Below are 22,890 nucleotides of genomic sequence, written 5' to 3'. Positions count from 1 at the left end.
TGTGTGTGTGTATGTATGTATGCATGCATGCATGTATGTATGTGTGTGTCTGTGTGTATATGTATGTATGTATGTATGTATGTATGTATGCATGTTCAACACCTCTACCATCAAAGCTTATTTTTATTATGACAGATTAAGAAAGGAAATCTAATATAACTTAAATATACATCTAGACAACATATATTTAAAATTAAAGAGAAGTTCGTTTATAACTGACACTGTGAAAACACATTTTTTTGGCATATTTATACGAATTTATATAGCAGTATGGGTAATTCGAATCTAAAAAGCGTACCTTCCCTCTCCACACCAAAGCAACGTCACTTACCGCAATCTGATCCCAAACAGCCTACAACGGTTTTACGCACTGCTGGACATAAATGCGGACGAACAGACGGTCCAGATTCAGGAGCAGTAGGTGGCTAGTTCGAATCTTCCTGTCACTTTACTCCGATTGCCTTGGTACTTAGTAGTCATTCATATGCCTATGTTCCGGTAAACACCAACCAAACAGTCTTCTTCCTCTTCTGTAATAATCCACTATTTCAATAATAAATACATAAATTAATAAAAATAAATATTTTTTTCAGGAGCTTTGTAAGGTACCGAAATTGGTGGTGGAGGGGGTGACTTCCGATGACCTAAACCAAGGGGAACTGGGCAACTGTTGGTTTGTTACTGCTTGCGCAAGTCTTGCACAACATGAAGTCCTGTTCCAAGCAGTAAGAGATTCACAACTTTGTAGTTGTATTCGCGTGTATCGTTCACACTTGGTCCGGTTTAATCCTTTTGTGACCGCTGTTCACCATCTTTTAGTATAATATATATTTTACACTAAATATGGGAAGTTCAGAAAGTTGTTTTTAATAAAAAGATTTATCAAAAATGACATTATAATTTAAGTACCATTAAGTAAAGGTAACTGCACTTATTTTGAAAGGAAAAAACTTTCCGTACCTGATTTTCAAACCGTGTGTTTAAACATTTGTTCTTACATTCAAGTTAAGAGAATCTCTGATTATTTCATGATCGAGTATTGCAGATTGTATGCTACTGATTGATTTCCTATCATATTGTTATCCATATCATTTGATTATGATATATTTAACAGCATTATTAGAACACGTTATGTTTACAAACCTTCCATTGATGAGACATTTTATTCACAATCCCCCATTGGTGAGATATTTTATGTATGAGCATAATAAAAACACGAGAAATTTGAAAAACCTTGATATTTTTGGCGATTTTTTTTGGGTTTGTTTTTGCGGATAAACCTTTATGTGGAACATCTATTTAAAATATATTTTTGTCCATCCTCCACAGGCATATTACTACTTGCAGACACGTTAGTCTACTGTTATATGTTGACATGTATATCTATTATTACATGCAACCAGGTAGGTATATTATTACACGATGACACGTAGATCTATTATTACACGTATCCATCCACGTCCACTATTACATTTAGCCACGCCAGTCCATAATTACATGCAGCTACGCAGGTCTATTATTACATTTAACTTCGCAGATTTTTTTTTATTGCCTATAGCCACGCAGGTCTATTATTACATATAACTACGCAGGTTTTTTACTGCCTATAGCCACGCAGGTCTATTATTACCTGTAAACCACGAAGGTCTATTATTGCCCACAGCGAAGCAGGTCAACTATTCGGTGAAAAAATGCTGGTCTATGAAGATCATAGTTTTGTCCATATTTGTGTAGATTATGGAGCTCAGTTTGTCAGTAAATAATTCCAACAAGTAGTCTCCAAGTCACAATTGCCTGGTTCATTTAGCTTTAGCGCACTCGTCAAAGTTCAGGAGAGCTTATGCGATGATATGTCGTCCGTAGGGCAGCGTGCGTCCGTTAACGCACAAAATGTATCCTTACGTCTAGTTCGACCTGGATAACAAAAGTGCTCGTCAGACATTTAATATGATCGGCCTCATTATGTTTTTTTTTTATTATATCGTTATTCCTCCTGAAAGGATAATGGTATCCAGTGGAGTTACAACAAAGAGTCTTCTATGGATGTCTAATTGATCTTAAGTGACGATGGTGCTGATCTGATAGCCACCATAGACGGCATGCATAGTAGCCATTTTGAAAATATTGAAAATATTGTTATTCTTTTGAATGGCCGGTGGTATCGTCAAAGAAATTCTTCTTATGACATGTAGATTATGTTAAATGAAAAATGGCACGGATCACTGGTCCAAAACGGCCGCCATGATAGTGACCATCTTGAAATTCTTATTACCAGTACATATCGGTGTGATCATTTTACAAGATTTCTTATAATAGGCATTTGATCCTATATTAAAATGGTGCCCATCAGACCTCCAAAACGGCCTTGATTATGGCGATCATCTTGAAATTTGACGTAGAGATTCCATTACAACAATTCTCACTATATGTAGTTCATTCTAAATGATGCTAAGATAAGGTCCAACAGTGGTCGTCACAGCCACCGTTGTAAAACATCTTGTTAGAGTTACTTCTTCTGAATGGATGGTTGTTTTTAAATATTTGAAAAAAAAACATACCTCCTTATTGCATTATGGAGTTGTTCCCATATTAAAAGAATGTCTATCCAGCATTCAAAGTGGCTGCCTTGACGACCATCTTGTAAATCTTTACATATCTAATTCTCCTGAATATAGTAGTATGAAAAGGGTTTTCACTATGGTAATATTGCTATGTATATTTACTTTGCATTGTTTGTTTGATAGCTTTTTTATAACTTGTTCTTATTTCATTATATGCAATTGTAATTTAACGTTGTATGTTGGACTTAACCTTGTCAAAAATCAATTTTATTTTCTCCTTGACCTGAATTATCGAGTTTTTAAATTTTGTTCTGTAAACAATTAATACATAGCTTAAATAGTCTCTATGCGTACGGGTTTAATATCAGGATTATTATTAATAGAAATAAATACATTTATTTGGGTCTGGATCTTGGATATTGGAATTCTCATACAATTTTCCTGGTGTACCTCACATTGTCCAAGTTATATATTATACTTTTAGTAACATACTTTCTAATTATAACTAACATTTTATTTTGTAAACATTAAGAACTTTATGGAAGGATATTTTTCATTAGGTAATATTTTTTATTATATGGAAAATGTTAATCGTCACCTGATTTCAAGTGGAAGACTACATAATCTTGTTACTGGAATGATTACTAATTCTTGCTTGCGATCAAGCAGAATCAATTTGTATTATTGTTGTGTCCAGCAGTCCATTCAGCTGGAATTTATTTCTTCAAATTGTTAAATTCCGGCGAATCCCTGGAAATACAGACTGCTCATTAAAAATAATATTCTTGGACAGAGACATTCATTGGTAATTATAGTGAATTCAAACCTGGAATGGTGTTACTGTCTTTCAACAAAAGACTGTGGGTACAGCAACACAATGCACAGAAAAGAAACTGGACAAACTAATGTTGAATTTGCAAGAGAAAAAGGGCAGTTATTTGATAGGTGGTGTTTGGCCGAGAAAGTTGGTCACGATTACGAAATTTTCAAACAACTCAGTTGAAAAGTTAACGAACTGAGTCCATTGTCACGTTAAAACTTACCTTGATGGTCATTTGACAATGCTGCTCGTAAAGCTTATGAGTATTCTTTAGCTCATAAAGTTTCTTTTGGAAGTAGGTCTTCCACTCAGAAGTCTTCTAGTAAAAGACTATTTCAGACTAATACGAACACTTCCAAAACTCAAGCTGGCACATCTTTTACAAATCAAGTTTCTGATAAGAATGACCAGAAATCCTTATCTCTTCCAACGTGTAAATTACAAGAAGAAAAGGCACGTTACTTCAGATTGCTACAAATTGAAAAATAAGCTACATAATCAAGACATACCTACTCCAAATGCTCTAATTTCTCAGAGGCCAGGGTGGCAATCATGGATTTAAAGCAATACATTTGTTGGATTAAACAAATCCCAGTCTGATTTTATTATGGAGAATTATGAGCCATTCATGTCGAAGGATTCTATATCACTCATGGATGATTTGGCCAATCCTATTCCTATTAAAGTTGTAAGGACACATGAGATTCTCGGAGTTATATTATCAGGAGCTTTGCCCTTTATCTCAGAAGTCATTTTCTAATGAGAGTGTTCTTATTCAGGAAGTAGAGTGCGGCTTTGTTAATGTTCCTCTCCATCGTGTAAATTTGTCATCAGACTTAATTATTATTAGGCAATATCCTAGCTGGAAATAAGGTTGTTGTTAAGCCACCTATAACCGACAAGCCTTGCTTGGAACAGAAAAGTCGATCCGATTTATATCCAGCTTGTGCAGCTATTAGAGCTATGGCAAAGATAATTCTTGAGAATGATGTTGATCAGGAAGTATTCCTTTAGCTTGCACATGTATTGGTCAGGTTTTCAATTTATTCCAATCAGAGGGGCAAACAACACTTATGGTACAACAGGAAAAAGATCCTGAAATCTCTTGTTTGTTCCAGAAGGCTATTAGTGAAACTAAAGCTACAGAAGTACCTTCATTGAGCGTGGGCGTACACAAACACACACACACACACACACACACACACACACACACACTGATCGCAACATCGGAGTTTAGTTATGTATCAGTACTGCTAGTTCAACTGTAGGTCCACCAAATTAAGAATGTTAGAATTATCCACGGACAATAATTCTACAACTCTCCTGCATCTCTTTATTATGCTGAACATATATTTATCGTTTCTTTGAAGTTGTTCTAAAATCAACACATATCGTATCTCACGATTGTTGTGCCAATTATCTTCACTGTTTAAAACACTCCCATTTATTTGAGCATCTTTTTTATCACATTAAATTCCTTTTTAGCACATTTCTTTTTGTGGCACGTGTCATGTCCTTTCTCAGCCTATGGGAAGAGAAACACTTTCGTCTTTGCCATGTTCTTTTTGTATCGCATTTATGTATTTTCCCTTATTTCTCCATCACAGGTAGTTCCGAATATAAAGGAACAGGAATGGGATGAAAAATCAGACAAACCTACCTATGCTGGTATCTTCCATTTCCAATTCTGGCGGTTTGGAGAGTGGACTGACGTTGTGATAGACGATAGACTACCAACAAAGAACGACAAACTAATATTTTGTCACTCAAAAGCTCGCAACGAATTTTGGAGCGCACTTATAGAAAAAGCCTATGCAAAGTAGGTATAAAGGAAAACTGATGCTCTAAGTAATACTTAAAATAATTCATGAATATATGAGATAAATTAGTAGTGCAGCCTGCCCAAATTTATGTTCTAAGAAACTGAATCTTCTTTATTCTCATTCTGTCCTTGCATTAGTCGAAGAACGTTTGATACATGTAGATAACATATCCATTAGTGTCTCAAAAGTCGAAGCCCCTACTTGCACTGATTGTTGGAGTTGCTCTAAGCCACGCACGCAATGAGGTAAGGGTCCAAATGTATTTGTCCAAAAGTCCCTAGGGGATGAATACAAGTATTTCTTATTAAAGACGAGTTCGAAGAAAATGTAGTTTACATCAAAAGTGGCAGAAAGTATTATAGAGACCCCTTTCTTGCTTGTTTATCATGTATATCAGGAAAAAGAATAGCAAGTCATCCAAGTAAGTTTTCTTCATTTCTCATCTTAATACGAATGCATTATGAATAAAATGCTGTATTCTTGTGATTTCGTGTAACGGTTGGAACATGTATGACCACTCAGTAGTATCACATTAGGTCTTGTAGTGTTTGGTAGCTAAGATCCTTCTGTATCTCATCACTACTACATTTAGCCTGATCGTCACACGGTAGTGTAAGCGATGTGGGATTGAAAAGATGACTCTAACTCTAGCGCAAATTTATAATTTGGAAATATGACTATTAATTTTTGGAAATACAATTACTACACTCTCTGGTCGCGTAAACGATGACAACGGCGCTACGTCAAAGCTCTGCAACGGTAGGTACAGACGATTCCGTCTTTGTGAATGTGGTGTCGTTCTTGCGGCCGTTAAAATTTCGAAAGGGGATACTTGTTAGAAACAATCTGGATACTATTTGAAGCAAAACTATGCTAGTGTTTTGATTTTACCGTTTTGTAACTCAAATTTTGCTAGCTAATAGTTACTCTGCTTTTACTGTCTACTAAACAAATGCCTATTTTTGATCACTAACGCCGTTGTTTCTTATCTTTGCGCGGAGAGGTTGGTGGTTTTCCATTTTCAGCAGCACGATTTCGTACTCATCCATGCTAATTGTTTTATCCTCAATAGCCATCGAGTAAACTTTATTAATTGCACTGAAATTACGTTGAGCTGTATAGAAGGATAAATGCGTATTCGTGAATGAAGCTGTAATAAAATTATTCCACCAGCACCATCAGTAGCACCGGTAATTATCAATACAGCTCAGACAGCAGATCCAACTAGTGTGCCTATAATGGTTACTGTGGAGGTAGTGATAACAGTATATACCACTAAATACACGCATTAAATTTCATTAGCAATTCGATTCTCCTTGCATTTTTATCATGCAGTTGTTGTTTCACATCTATTATTTTCTCGCGTCGATAGCACCGAGGGTCTATTATAGTTCTCATGTTAAAAATCTCATCGCGAAGTATATTTGATCGACAGGCTGGCCTCGATCAGGTGCAACGCGCAGATGCACTTCTAATCAATTACCTTTAACTAACTCGTACAACTTTCATACAGTCATATAAAATATGAACCCAGAGAGTATTTAAGTCTATGTCCATTGTGTGTTCTAAGACACTACGTTCACGTAGATTGATATTGATTGCGCTCTTTTGTGTCTGAAATAATTGTGCTTGTCTTCGCCCATGAACTCTTATATGAACAAGTGCTTCTTGCTGAATATCAGTTGACTAGATATTTCTGTTTCATGCCGAGTCAATGTTGATGAAACATAATTAACTGAGAGTGTAACCAGGGTGGATTTATCAGTGAATATTATTTCATTGTTGTAGAAACAATTCATGAGTGTTTTCACACCTGGTGGTGTAGTTAACTGGCGGATATTTTCGCTTTTAGTGGTGTAACACCAAGCTGGCATCTAATTGGTATTAGTATCTCAGGATAATTTCAACTTTTAATTTATATTTGTCCCTTAACGTGATTTTATTTCAGTGTACATGAGGGTTCGTAAACATCATTCTCAGGCAGATATTCGTCGACACGTGGAAGACAATCACCATCAATATTATCATCTGTTGTCAGCCGGTCCAAAATATCGCCTGCAAATTCCGCAGCCTCATCACCGCGGTCAGAAACAATTAATTGTATCATTTGTATGTGATGCGAAATCGAATCTTGAACACAAATGCCAAAGAAGGATTAAGTATCCGTTCGGATAAAGGTTCAGTCCTGTGAACTGAATTTCATCTCTATTTAAAGATGCTATACCATTATCACCATCGGGGCATCATCCAGTAATACTCAAAGACGAATAAATACATTCCAGACTCTATTACCCGTAATATGTCACATTTAGATCTTTCAAAAGCAGTGAAATTATTCAAATCAACCAGAATAATAGCGAGTACAAGCCGGACCCTGGCTGGATATGATCCCACGATGGTTAAAATTTCGTTGATCGGTCTCCTTGCTGTTACTAAGCGTGGTGGTGGGGACATCTCTGCAATCTTTGCATCTATGTATTGTTTCACCGCAGCCTCGCTTAAATAATAGTATTTCTTGATAAACGTAATCGACATACCAGAGTCTCTGATTCGCCCAATTTAATTGATATCGGCCGGATTATACATGCACATCAGTAGTAAGCGTATTAAATAATAGTGGTGATATGCCTCAAGAACTCAAAGGCTATAACAAATGTGCTTCTGTAGGCACCGAAATCACTATCACAGGCGGCCACAAAGCTAATTTCAACAGCACAACGTTGCCACCAACACCTCTATTATGCCAAATCGCAGTATTGTCCATGGGTTTTCGATATAACGTGACTCCGTGTTTAGCTCCAAAAATTGCCTTGCGACCAACTCTGAAAAACCCAAATATCTGGCTAAGAGGAATCCCATAATAAAACGACATTGAGTTTCAGTGAAGTTGTCCTCGACACTGTGCGAATGCAAGGCTGTAAATTTCATTGGTGCATATTACAGCAGGTGTTGATGCATCTTTTATCACGTTTCTGACGTTTCCAAGAGCAAACGCGTTAGAATTTTCAACGTCAAAATCAAAAACGTAAAACAACATCAACGGTCCAGCGGACCTTGCATAATCAGTATTGTCCAATAATCAACGTGGCATGTCAACGTTTCTCAATCATGATTTGATTTTTATTCCATCGATAAAATAATGTGCTTTGCTAAACAATGCCATGTCATCGTTGTTGACAAATCCAACACTTGGGGTAGTCAGCATTGTCATTTTGTATAAGTTTCCCATCAATTACAAAGGAAGCACAGGAGAAAATCGGAGGCGTGTTATACATTTGTAAATTTGTTGATTAGGATCTTTTGCCGGGTAAGAATAATTATAAATGTCTTATTTGCTTCGATCCATCTTTATATGGGAGTCCATGTCAACACGGCATCGGATAGTTTTTCAAATTTTACCATTGCATATACATTAGCGGTTTCGTCTAATACCTTTCTGACGCCTTCGCCACCACTCGTGTCTATGTCTAGTCCACAAACTTAATCCGTTTCCCATTGCACATTTGCAATGATGGAATCTGTTAGACGTTGTTCAGCGACTTCATTGATGATTTTACGGATAGGTGCAGGCATCGTTACTGTTGTTGGAAGTGTAATCGCCTTTGATTCTACCCACGAAACTTGACTCACTAATTGTCGTAGTTGATCTCGAATCGACAGAGCAGTTTGCAATTCCATATTTTTCAACCGATCCACATCAATCTTTTTGATATTTTCAACGGCTCAGATCAGATTGCAAATTAAGAAGTCTGTACAGCTCGTGAAGACAAGGCCGTGAGAACCTTTGGTACACCTGTAAACAAACCCTGAACATCGTCAACCAAAGCCATTTCTGTACTATGTAATGTAAACGGGTTTTCTGGCGTTTATAACTCACACCGGTAACACACTTCCATGTGCGATTGTGATTGTATTAAATATCAGGTTAATCGTTGATGTATAGTTGTATTGCAAAGCAGAAGAGATTTCTCATGTGCCTGTCATAGTAAAACGAATATGTGTGAACCGGGGATTGTGGGAATGTACAGTACACAGGCGCCGTGGGAGTAACCGATATCAAATCACCCGGTTCCACAGATTGGGAAAACCCAAACAGAATGTTAGCTTGATCAACTATGCTTGAAGAACCTCAGGTTTTGTAACTGACATTGATTGCGTTACAGGTTAAATTGATCGGCTGAATCGTTGAGTAATCCGAACAATGCTTGGAGCGATAATTGATGCGTAACCTCCAGAACCCATTCGTACGATTCGTTTGTTCTTTGGTATTGTATTAACATCTTCGAGCCAACCTAAAATAGCACTTACTGACGACCGTGTGATATCAACCTCGTACAGTGCACATTTAATCGAGATCACACAGCTGAATGTGGTTCGTGTTTGCGTATGCAAATTGCAGTCTTTAACAAAATCCTCCGTCAATTTTCTTCATTGATCGATTCCATTTTCAACTACTTGCGCATTCGTGCATCGAAAACACAAACGGTGCGATCGGACATTGCGCTAACGGTAACACGTACACAACGACGACAAATCAATCTCGAGTATGCGGGGTTACCCATCGGTGATCGATGTAGAAAAGTTACAAAATTATGGTGTTGTTAAGATTATAATCATCAAGGTAACACTCGAGGTTGTAATTAAAACCAAACGCTGGCTCGAGACATAAATTGTATGATAAACGTGAAGCGTTTGACACAAAGTGCTTCAGAACTCATCGTCGGTATCGTAATATACATGTTCGATGTTAATGAGTTTGTGCATCAGCAAACGAAACGTCTACGAATCAATTATGTCGTTTGTAGCAACCGCTGACAAGTCGATGCGGCCTCATCGATAGCTTCCGTTGCGTTTTCATAGTGTATTTCCAACCCGAACTTCCAACTTGTTCACAAGTTCATTTGCATGTTGCGGGTCTGTAGTCACGCAATCAGCAGTACGTAAAAGATGTATATTACTGATACCCTCACTTTGCTTTGTTAGTATGCCGGATACTGATCAAACATTTTCCGAAATACTCACTTGATGAAAATTTTATAAGCTTTTCGAGCAGAATTAAAATATTGTTCATGTATGTAACTTTTCCAGTTGGTGGGAAAATCACTAACAAATGCTATAACATCGTTGTCGATATTGTTAGGCATACTTCATTAAATATTCGCGTTTTTATCGACTCGGACGGTAGTTGTTCAATATGTGTAATTCTTTTTTTGCGTGTCCGTAGTCTGCTCTAACAAGCGTTCGATAGCTTCGACTGTCTTAATTATTGAACCCGGTTCATTTTTGTTCATATCATCTTGTCGGCATTTTCTGCCACTTTCTTCACTTGTTCTAAGGTTTCGCACGTGTTTTTTTTTAGCGGTGTAAATGTTTGTTCGAAGCATTTTTGAGGTCTTTCCTTTCCCTAGTGCCATTCTAAATAATAATTGTGGTGTAACTCAATCATGTTTTCATAATATGTGCGATACCGCATTAAGACAAGTACCGCAAATCCAACTGGATTTCAAGGACGTAATGATTGAACTTCGATCGCTGGAAAGTGTGTTTGGTGTGGAGCAGACAAGTTCACGTTTATTAGAGAAACAGTCGCAAGTGGTGATGTCGCTGCTGCTTTAATACAGATACCGGAGAAACCATGGAGTAAATATCCTGGTGTAGAACATATCTGACTCCATCCGGGACCTATATACAAATACTGTGTGCTTGGTACACGGCTGGATATACCATTTGAGTCGAACAACCAACCAAAACCTGGAGAAGAACATATAGCCCGTGTCAATGCTACATGTTACCGACATGATTATGCTCATAAGGCATCAAATGAAAGCAGTGCATGTCAACGTGTTGATGTCGATTCCATCCATGAATTAAACGCAATTAATCCTACACTCTGAGAAAGAATTTCTAGACGGAAAATCAAGGTTAAGATTTCTCTTGGTAGCCATTAGGCTGATCAAGTTCATTCATTGAAGGTAACATATATTGACATAATCAATAGACAAACAAACATGAACAAGAAAAGCGTTGCTTCCGAGCTGATTTTAACTGCAATATACCTCACTCCTCGTGTTTAATGAAAATGTGAAGCAGCCGTTGAAAAGCTGGCATCCCGGTGTATGATGTAACTTCTTGGGATGAACGGGTCATATCCGTCCACTTTTTGGATTATTTGTGCGAGCGTATCGGTGGCTCTGCGTTGATATACCTACAATAATATCACGTACAATAAACATCTACTGATTCAAGGAGTAGTTCCAACTGTATCATGCAACATATCAAAGACTTCCACCATCAGAAGCACATATATTTGCAGGTACTAGTCACTATAGTAATAGACGTTTTGACTATGAAACGAAGGCCAATAATTTATTGCATGGATATCTCTGGCACCTAGGATTTCAATCGTCAGTGTTGAATAAAAACGCTCTGATGGCGGCAACTTAGTTTAGCTTCATTGTCATTATTTTTCACGTGGATTACCGACCGTGGAGGAATATACTTTGGCGTTGGTATGTACCTCGAACCGCTAAATGGTCTATTAGGGGAGGTATGCAGTTGAACTTTTACGTAATTTTCAAGAGTCCATCTTGAACCTGCATTGGTGTATTTTTCCAAAGTCTCAAGAATCTTTCCAATGCCTTTATCGAATTCATCATTGATGGCCTTGGCGTCTTTACGGTTCAAGATTAAACGGGACCACTGTAAATCCACGGGGCTGCAATGTTTGATGCATCTTTGTTTGATGACTTATGATGAAGCAGTATAGTCAAATGTACATCGGAAGTGCTAAAACATTGTAATACGATTCCTGGACGCATTTTTTAAAACCAGATTCTTGTGTCATTGCTTGGTTATTAAGAGTTCGGAATAATCACATGATAATCTTCAAACTCAACTACGACGTCTATGTAACAGAAACTTAGTCACTTGGGCTCGATGATGAACGTGCTCAGTTGTCCAAGCGTTGCGTCGGTAGTTACGTTCATTCTCGACTACACGTACAATTTCTGCCCGCTTGGCTTGTGGAGAAAGTTTGATATTTAATGGTGCTTTTGTTACACGAAGCTGTCTCATAGTCTGTCGCGGTTTGACCACGCATCTTAATAACACATGTATGTCAGCTTTTCTCGCACCTCTTGGTATTTGTATCGGGTTCTAATTATTCCAGTTGTTGTTCTGTTGATGGCATCCTTAGAAGTTTCATATCAAAACGATTTTCCTGTACAAACATAATTGTCTTCAAGCAGGTATTTGGTGAAGTCACTGCAGAGTTACCTTTGAGATAAGGCATCTAACCAATTTGAAATTGACAATCCACTGTGCGCTCGCATGGAAGAATTTAAAATGTTTCATAATCATTGTTTTTGAATCTGAACTGTTTGAGTTCTGTATCTTTACATCGAAATCACTCTTCACAGAAATGCTTCCATTTGATAAGTTCTTGTATTAATTAATTTATCGTTGGTGATCTTCGTTGCTGCTACTACTGATTTCCTGTTTCAACATCATCATAAGAGTATTCAATACTGTTTTTATTATATACACTGGATGTCTAGTCAACGTAAGCAGCTTCATTTTTTCTTGCATAATATAGTATCCACATTGTTCAAATTTTCATAAGATTGACCAAGATTACGTCCTTGCTGTTTTAGGATAGTTCGTAAGTCGATTAATTTGTCAAGATGTTCGGAGATGTATTTGAAAATATCATACTCCTTTTGAACCTCTTTTATCTGTATAATGCATTAGGCGAACAAGCGGTTTATCTTTTCTGTAGCGTTACACACACTCCAATGTGCTAAGAATTTCATTCCAGAATTTGATACACTCATACATTCTTTCAAAATATTCTACTCACCAATCTCTGAATTTTTCGACATTCTATGTGTAAACTGCTACAATCATTTGATGCAATATTCTCTCACAATCTTTGCCAGAGTGAATTTAAAGTATAGCTAAACAAAGAAAAGAAACATGCACTAGGAAAATAACACAGCAGAATATTTTATACAGTAATATGGCAACCAATATTCCTATTACAGTAGTAGTACCTTTAGTCTCACAGAAAAGTTATATCCGCATATGTTGTATAATCAGAATCAATAATAATGTATTTGCCTGACTGGCAGCAGAGTTTGCGTTGCAAAATCTTTTAAGCTAGAAAATATTTGCTACTCAAAAATCATTCTCGTGACCGAATAGTATCCAGTGCAAATGAAAATGTAAATGAGCACAACAGGGACACTGCATACACAAAAACGGGATTATCTGCATATACGGTGGCAGAGTTTTGTCTATGTTGCCGTTTACTTGACTAACGGATGTAAGAATTTTATTTCCGTTAATTATTAATTTTAGTTCCAAAAAAAAAACAATAATAACAGTTACACCATATTACACCAGCCGATTTGCACAGCAAAATCTTTTTCTCTTGCGTTAGAAGTATCTTTCTCAATTTCACATCGCATACATTCGCGCGTGACCATCGGGGTAAAATTACAAAAATCATGGGGTTTAGAAGGAGCTGACCTCTCAGGTACCGAAATCGAAAAGTCCTATTGGGATACTGAAATTTCAAGTGAAATTGCGATACTTTAGTCAGATTTATTCTTTTCAGGCTGTACGGTGACTACGAATCGCTGAGAACAGGGAGAACGGCAGATGCTCTGGTCGATTTCACAGGGGGTGTAGCAGAGACATTGCAACTGTCCCAACTGTCTCTGAATGGATCAGATGCGAAACTTGCCTTTTTTCGAAAGCTGAGAGATGCTCTTGACAACCGTGCTTTGCTGACATGCAACATTGATGTAAGACGGAAAGGAAATTGAATATATTCATTTCGGATTAGGATTCTTTGTTTCAGTAACTGTCATCCCAATTACTTTATTTAGCCCAAAGCTTTCAACATATTTTTATATTAAAATACTAATATTGTCCAGACACCTCTGTGGTAAACACTCCATACAAAATAAATGTTTCGATCAGAACAAAATCAGAAAGTGCTTTGATTTTTGTAACCATTTTATTATTTTGCGCTTAGATTAACCCGATAAGCCGCAACGAATAAAACACTGCTTATGAAACTTGTTAAAATAAGAATCATTGTTACAAACTTAAGTGGATTATCAGAAGAATATGCATGTAAAAACTATGTTGATAACAAGTTTTTTGTCTTAGTATCACATTATGACAACAACAAAACACTACTGCTACTACCACAAATAATAATAATAATAATAATAATAATAACAATAACATGTAGTCTTAAGAAGAAAGATTACATTTTTCGTTTCATGACTTTTGGCTACTATTTAACTCTACAATTTGTTTCAATCTGTATTAACTTAGACACGATTGAGTGCAGAATCTCCGACAAATTCAATTAATTTCAGTGCGCTAGGGAACAGATAGGGACAGGAGCTAATCAAGGACTCATAAAGGGTCATGGCTACATCGTTAACAAGGTTCTGAACATTCAAGTGGACAAGAGTCTGCAGGGAGCGGTGGGGTCAGGTGAACTAATGATGATTCGACTTTCCAACCCCTGGGGAACCAAAGAATGGACGGGTCCTTGGTCAGATGGGTAAGCATAATATTACATTTCTGAACCTGTATTAACACGATGGTTATTTGACTGGAATCGCACAAAAATTTTAAAAAAATAAAAGTGGTTTTTTGTTTGTAAATTGTTGCTAATGCATAATGTACTTAGATGGTAACAGGAACATCTGACTTCTTGAGAACAAAATTGGTAACCAGGTAAACGTTCAATAAAACTGACTTAAAATATTGTCATGCAGACCATAAAATAAAATAGTATGATAATATAGGTTTTCAGATTTTTTGTTTTTGCCCTGTCTAACAGTCTTCTGCTATAACTATGACTTTTTCCTCATTTTGGTAACCAGATTATTTTACCAGCATCGTCAGTTACACCTCTTGCTATCGATATGGCTCATACAACAGTTCCGATTGGTGTGCCTGAGTTGCATAGTTGTTATTCCGATATCATTCAGACAACCGACACACACAGACACACACACACACACACACACACACACAAAATCGCGTGTTTTTATTGCACAAAGTAGCGTGGTTCTCTTAATGATTTTGTGACGCAACTTACGTTCCTCTTCGATTATTTTCTCGCGTCGGTAACATTGAAGGTCTATCATATTTCTTCTATTTATAATATGATTGTGTATTATAGTTGCTCGACAGGAAGACAATGACAAGTCTTATCACGTGCAGTCGTAACACGTATGTTTAACCAGTTACCTTTTTGACTGGTACAACTTTCATATAATTGTAGAAAAATCTTCGCCTAAAATATTTAAGTCTGGCGATTTTACATTCTGCGGGCCTAACGTTCATATAGATACAAATGAATTACGCCATTGTATGTCTCGCCTTCGTCTAAACACTGTTATCGCAACAAGTGCATCCTTGGTGAATAACAGTTGAACTTTTTCTTTTCTTGATTGAGTCAATGCTAGTACAACATAATCAACGGGAAATGTAAATGGGTGCAATTGTCGATGAATCCGGCTTCATCGTTGTAGAATCAATCCCTTGGTCTTTTCATACTTTGCAGTACAGTCAACGGTTGAGGTAATGCTATAAAGTTAAGCTGGCCTCGAGTTCGTATTGGCACATCAGGGTGGTCCCAACTCTTGATTTATATTTGGCCCTTAGCAAGATTATATTTCAGAGTATACAAAGACCTATTAACATCATTCAAATATTAGTCGACAATTGGAACAAAATCACCACCACTGTTAGCATCCCTGTTGATGCAATACTCCTCCGGCAAATTCCACAAGCCCATCACCGTGGTCAGACTCTATCACTTATATAATGATAAATCTAAATTTAAATACAGACACCAAAGACGATAAAAAGGATTCATCCCAAACATGTGTCCCATGTATCATTATTTTTGTTGTTGTCTTTATTGATTTTAAACTAGCCTGCAATTGAATACGACCTATCACTGGGACCTGACCTGAATAAAAAAATCAGAGATTGTGATAGTTTGGCTTGAACATTATCATTATCGGATGATTGTGCCTGTTTGAATACTAACAGATCATAGTGTGTCAAGTCTATATCAACAATTCTAAGTAAACACTGTGAGGAAATCCATCGATATTTACATATCTTACATAAAATGCCCAGAGGTTACTTCTCCTCCTCCTCGATGAAGTTTCCTGACAATCTGGTTTTGTAATCTAGGACATTAATAATAGATAATCGCTCGTTGAGTTTTACATTCACGGGTTGTTTCATCGCAGCAGCATCATTGTCGATTGGCTCTTGCATTGGTTTCCGTTCATGATGTCCCACTCATGTGATCGCGAAAGATTTTTAACTTTCGATTTTTATTTGTGTCTCAGTAGTCTTTGGTAAACGCAATCGATGTACCAAAGTCATTAATTCCTCGGATTTCACTGATTTCATCCAGATCCTTTGCGACGGTGCCTCGCAGCCTTACAACATATACTGAATGTCTACATGAGACGCTTATAGTGTTCAAGTTTGTTCTTCGAAAGTCGCAAGCAGCTCAACATCAGCCCTATTGGTAAACGCAGCAAAACACCCTTGGTAGCAAACTTGCTCAGATCCACATCAGTGCCACGTCAGCTTGAGGACTGTGTGTATAGTTTACTTTGATAAAAAATCAATAAACGTTTGCGGAGTAGGTGAGCGCTCAAATGCGCACAGCTGTGCACACATGATGTTCACATACTGGCTTGTCTAGCCAAGTTCGCAATGGAAGAATGGAATACAATTGTGGTAGACAACTTTGTGCGCCTCGGGTTACAAATCAATAACTTCAGATGGTCGTGCAAGCCCAAAAGAGACTAAATATAATAGATAATTAGGCGTCATAGAGTAAACAACTCAGTGAGGCCCAGTTCCTGCTGAATCCAGGTTAACAACGCCGGTTTCCCTTAAACATGAGATCATTGATATAAGTCTATTTCGCATAATGCTTAATTTACTTTGTCATACAAAGTAAAACAAGACTGGTTAACGGCCGCGTGGCCCTTTGCGAGTTGTGTTGAATGATTGAAAGCCTCGAAATGTCCCCGGTAATTGATGGCTTTTTGTTTTTCATTTGTGTACAAGACGATTTATAACTTCGAGAAATATAGTCGAATTTTCCATCAGCAGCCTTTTTCAATGTCATTCCGGATTCAGTTCAGACTGCTCCTAATCTAGCCGCTTTTGCGACCGCTTGAGCCGCGTGTGCTAACAGCGCTGGAATAGTCGCGAGGAAGATAAATATTTCACTGGTCTTTTGCATGTGTGCCACCTGTGACTTTGACAACTTTAATATCATCGAGGCTTTTTATTTGTTTCGTTGCATTAAGCTGATTAAATTTGTTTGGACCAATAGCATGGGGATAATTTCAGTTCACTTGGATTAAATGAAGTCTCATTGTGACCTCTATATCATTCCATCTTGCACTCTTTATTTTCGCAAGCTGCTTTTGACTAAGGAAAACCTTCACTTGGTGATACGACATTATTATTTGAAAATATAACAGGTCTATTAATTTTTTGAAAATATAACAGGTCTGTTTACAAATCTAGGAATTTTCCAAAGGACACTCATTCGACCACCTGCACACATATCTTGGAAAATTACAGTAATGCATCTGTAACTACCTGAGACGTCTGGAAAGTTGAACGATAATAGGCCCACCTACATGTGCATGAAAGTACATGTCGACTACATACTGTTTAAGCAACTCCATGTGTTCCAATGAAAAGTAATAAACAGAGGGTGACGTACAAAAGTAGTGCTGAGAAATTTGCAGATTTGTTTCAACGTTGATATCGGTCTAGACATGACCAAAGCTTGTAGTTTGCACGTGCCACTTGATTGTCTGGAAAGTTAAGCAAATATTTTTGCTGATTACTTTCTCGTCCATATTGTGCAAAGCCTCAAATACATGTTTTGATGCGGTAAGACCATAATGGATACTTACATGCCATTTAAATTGCCCCATAATATCGTTTCTTGGGTCCATGTCTGTTGTATGCGTGAGAAACAACAGCGTTGACGCGGTTACAAACGGCATAAATAACAACAAATATGATTTTGTAGCCAGTGAAGGGATTAGCGCAGGCAACCACTAAGTTAATGATGACAACTCACCTTGGCCAACAGCGGCACTTATATTGCGCCAAATTGTATCGTTGTTGATGCCTTTCGTAGTAACAGGATTGTGTTTTGCTCCGAAAATAACTTTGGGAACATCTCTGCAAAGCCCAAATGGATGACATAGAGAAATCGCACACGATAAGCTCAATGGCCTTCCATGAAGCTGTTTTTCACACTCTAAAATTCCTTAGTTAAAGCCAGATTGGTGTTAATGTTCATTTCTTATACATCTGCGAGATTTTTGAATGCATTATTTTAAGGTGTCCTAATTATGTATGTTTTATGATCTGTATACTTGTCGCTGTATCTGGCAAGTCCGATAATCACCGTTGTAATGATTTTGTCTAGAATTGATTCAATTTCTTTTCCGTCGATGAAATAACGTCCGCTGTTCGCATCTTTAACTTAAGCCATTGTTTATACATTGATAGTTTCATCTAATACCTTTTTGCGAGACAACAGCACACTGCTCCCCATTTTCAAACATAAATCAAGGTGTACGTTTGTGAATGACCGAGGGTGACATTATTTCTGTTGATGGAAGTGTATCTGGTTTTGGTGCTACTGGAGTCACTAGTTATTGAAGTCGATCTCGAATCGATTGAATCTCTCACAATGCTAAGGTTTTAACCAATAAGCAGCAACGTTATTTTATCAACATCTGGAATTGCCATTTTCTAGTGATCGGTGCAGCGCGCGAAGGAAAGTCCGCGAGCACCTTTAGTGCGCCTATAAGCAATCCACGAACAATGTCCCAATGCCAGTTCAGTAATATGCCATGCTGACAGGCTAGCAGTCTGAAAAAATCACTAAAAGAAACAAATCAATAAACTTGTGCATAATATGCCTTAAGTCGTTAGTGGTCCACATGAGCTCAAATAATCCCTCACTTAGCACTGCTCAAGCTGACATAATACCCGTGGCCACGTCAAATGCAATAATTTAAAACGTTTTGGATTGTTGGTATATCTCAGCAATTGTTTTTTCTTTATTGGACTTCAAAAGGGGTTCATAAAATTTCGCCCATTGGGATATCATTATCTTAATACTGAAACAATCCTTCCAACTGTGGTCGTCATTATCACTGGTGGAGTATACAGTGTCTGGTGAGCTAGATTCGCTCACTCACGGCTCGGCAAACCTCAAGTTTTGAGGTTTTCTTGCAAAATATCAAATAAGGACTTTTCTCGCTTTTTATTATATTCGGTGCCAATTTTGCAGTGCTAGTCTTCCAAGATAATTCCTAAGTGAACTAATTTATCAAGATGTTCCGGTTTGCATCTTTGACAAACCTGTGTGACACATTTAAGCGAAATGGTGATTTCATCTTTACTGTAATGTTAGAAATAATGTCAGCAATAAATACGCTCATAAAACCTTTCGAAATAATATACGTATCAATTTGTAAGTATTTCGCCATCATATATACGGCAATAATTGTTGAATAGAAAATGAACAATCTCTGCTGAGGATGTGATTGTGAACTGGTATCGTTGAGATTATAATCACGCTACCAACTGTAAGTTCTTTCTGTCAAGAAATTGTGTGCAATCCATATCAATTACAGCAGTTGGAATACAACCACAGAAGAGTCCCTAGTATGCCAACGACAGACTACAAAGCGCATAAGCTATTCGAGTTCGTCTCAAAGATTTAAGTGTGCCTCGTACTTATAATTGACACCAACATTACATCATCCCATTCACTTTTATTTTTATGTTCAATCAACTCAGTTATCGACATTTCCACAATTTTTAAGAAATTTATTTTTTTTCTTCTGCGAGTTTGGCTCGAGCAGGTTATATTCTAATTAGCAGTATTACACTGTAACTATCTATGCCACTGACTAAACTTAGAAAGCAAATAAGAAAACCTTATACTTGAAGTTATGATATTAGGATCCTGATGGGAAAACATGCGTCCCCCCGTTATAATTAGTCAGTATAAAATCTATGACATCTTGGAATACTATTTCACGACTTAGTATATACATATCCATACCGGGTCCCCTGTAATGGCAAGCATACCTAGTCATGGAATAATAATTATATGTCTCGCAAATATTTGCTAGATCTTTCACCAGTCACTGATTCGATGAGATTTAATTTTTGCCAATATTGAATTTGACTGGCTCTTGTATACCAAAAAGAAATATATTAATTGGATTTCTTGACTAAATGTGTTTTTCCTGTGACAATCGGCATTCGAAGAAATGTTTTTTTTTCTATTATATAAAAATTAGATATCCTTATTCAAGAGAAAAGCCCCACTATACTAAGAAATTAACACGGAACCTAATCAGTCTATGCAAATATCATTTGGTACTGGCACTGTACAATTACTGATCGGCCAAGCAACACTGTAGTCTACGCTCAGGTTCAACGATTGTGTCTGTAATATATTTCCGCACTCATTATGTGCCTGCAACGTCTGCGAACCCGTAGTAGTATCATAATAGAGGTTTCACTAGTTACTGAAAGGTCGCAGCCTTCTACCCCACATGACTTTCCTCTCGAAGGGGCACTTGTGATTAACGTTGCCGCGTGGGTATGTGCGCGTGTTATGGGGGTAAAATCATGGGGTTAGACGTTTATGACCTCGATCAATAATGAATCTAAAGCCGCTATTACCATACTACTAATGAAATAATGAAATCACAAAAATCCCGAATTGTCGCAGTAGTATTTTCCCACCTAATTGCACTACTTCATCAAGTGGTAATAAAAGCAGAATTATCTCGGAGCCTTTAAGCATTGTGCTCAGACTATTTCTCGTAAATGGAGTACATTCCAGAATATAGATTGGTGACATCTGCACCTAGCTGACTAGTATCGAACCCATGATAGACACATACGAAGTAAATAGTTTTATTTATACCTAACCTATGCTCTCATTTAGATATACTGCATATCTTAGCACTGGGGCAATTTTAAGATGCGCTATGCAAGTACTGGCACTATATTTTACTACATTTGGTCATGGAAAACGCTCACCTAACTCCAAATAGCATATTATCCAATCATACAGTGGATAAGGAAGAGAGTGGTCTCTTATCTGTCGAGCGATCTTGATCTACTCTGTCGAGCGATCTTGATCTACACTGTTCACCGTTCCGTGTGTCCTGCATTGGGATCAATGGTATATTTTCATATTCATTGTTGCGATGCATTTGCGTTTACATGATCATTTCATTTTTTGTACTTAAAGGTTTAAAAACAGTGACAAATATTTCAAGAACAAATATGTACAGTTAGTGTTAAAAATAAAACTTTATTATAAGTAAACAATGCACGTAGACTTTTGCGCGATCCAGATGTATTTGAATTATTACAGTGCTCCTGAATGGCAAAAGGTCAACCAGTCAGAGTGGCAAAAACTTGGACTTAAGTTCGAACGAGAAGGAGAATTTTGGTGAGTGTTGATACATTTGGCATGTATATTTTGTTTTTAATGCCTATTTCTCATTTTTATACATTAAAGAGTACTTAAGTTGTTTTATAATTTCCAAGTATCATAAATGTATTTTTTTAGTAGGATTACATTAATTTTCCACATTTAATAGTATATAGCTTAAGGATCAATATTTTGAAGATTGCTTGCACTTTGTTTTATGAGATAAGCATATCATTTACACTGAGTAGAATAATATTTCCATATATACATTGAGTAGAAACAACACTTTCATATATACATTGAATATAAACAACACTTCCATGTACACGTGGAGTAGAAATAACACTTTCATATAAACACTGAGTATAAAAATCACTTCCATATATGCATGGAGTAGAAATAACACTTTCATATATATATATATATATATATATATATATATATATATATAGAGAGAGAGAGAGAGAGAGAGAGAGAGAGAGAGAGAGAGAGAGTATAAACAAAACTTCCGTATATGCACTGAGTGGAAATAACACTTTAGTATATACGCTGCGTAGAAATAACACTTTCATATATACATTGAGCATAAATAACACTTTCATATATACATTATGTCGAAACAATAGTTTCATGGATACAAAGAATTCTAAACTGCAACAATTATCATCAAATCGTCATATCCATTTATAAAACATACATAAAAAAGCCCCAAAACTAATCCATAAAGAATGTGGTGACAGATTTTCACCTTGCCTGACACCCTTTAACTATTCAAAATTCAACACTAATTTGTAAACACGTCAGTATTTACGTTCTATATTACATGAAGTTATTTTTCGACAATACCAGGACAAATTACTAGATTCCGTAACTCTAGTCTCAAGACATTATCGACAGCTTTTAGTAAATCTACTAATATACCATTTTTTTCCTTCAAACAAATAATAATAAAAGAAAAGGTTTTCCTCACAAGATTTAAGACATATGAATCATTATTATATAAAAATAGAACCTAGCGTAGAATAGGGTTGTATATTATTCCAATAATATGTTAAATTCATTGACAAGATATGGTTCCGCACATTAATAGGAACTCTGCATCCGAAGTGTGACTGGATA

General features: G+C 36.8%; 1 protein-coding gene across 1 annotated transcript in view; it reads left to right on the top strand.

Annotated features, from left to right (window-relative positions):
• Positions 1–22,890, top strand: part of LOC149794134 (calpain-5-like) — a 67,092-nt gene that overhangs the window by 17,501 nt on the left and 26,701 nt on the right. Inside the window, exons 3-7 of the mRNA XM_089968188.1 lie at positions 594–725; positions 4,989–5,200; positions 13,822–14,011; positions 14,597–14,787; positions 21,712–21,789. Of these exons, the coding sequence (XP_089824314.1) occupies positions 594–725; positions 4,989–5,200; positions 13,822–14,011; positions 14,597–14,787; positions 21,712–21,789 (803 nt within the window). The remainder of the gene's footprint in view (positions 1–593; positions 726–4,988; positions 5,201–13,821; positions 14,012–14,596; positions 14,788–21,711; positions 21,790–22,890) is intronic.

This window comes from Sinohyriopsis cumingii, chromosome 8 (genome assembly GCF_028554795.1).
Source record: "Sinohyriopsis cumingii isolate HCF-2022 chromosome 8, ASM2855479v2, whole genome shotgun sequence".
Taxonomy (NCBI): domain Eukaryota; kingdom Metazoa; phylum Mollusca; class Bivalvia; order Unionida; family Unionidae; genus Sinohyriopsis; species Sinohyriopsis cumingii.
Note: the sequence above shows the minus strand (reverse complement) of the source record. Positions and strands in the feature narration are given on the sequence as shown.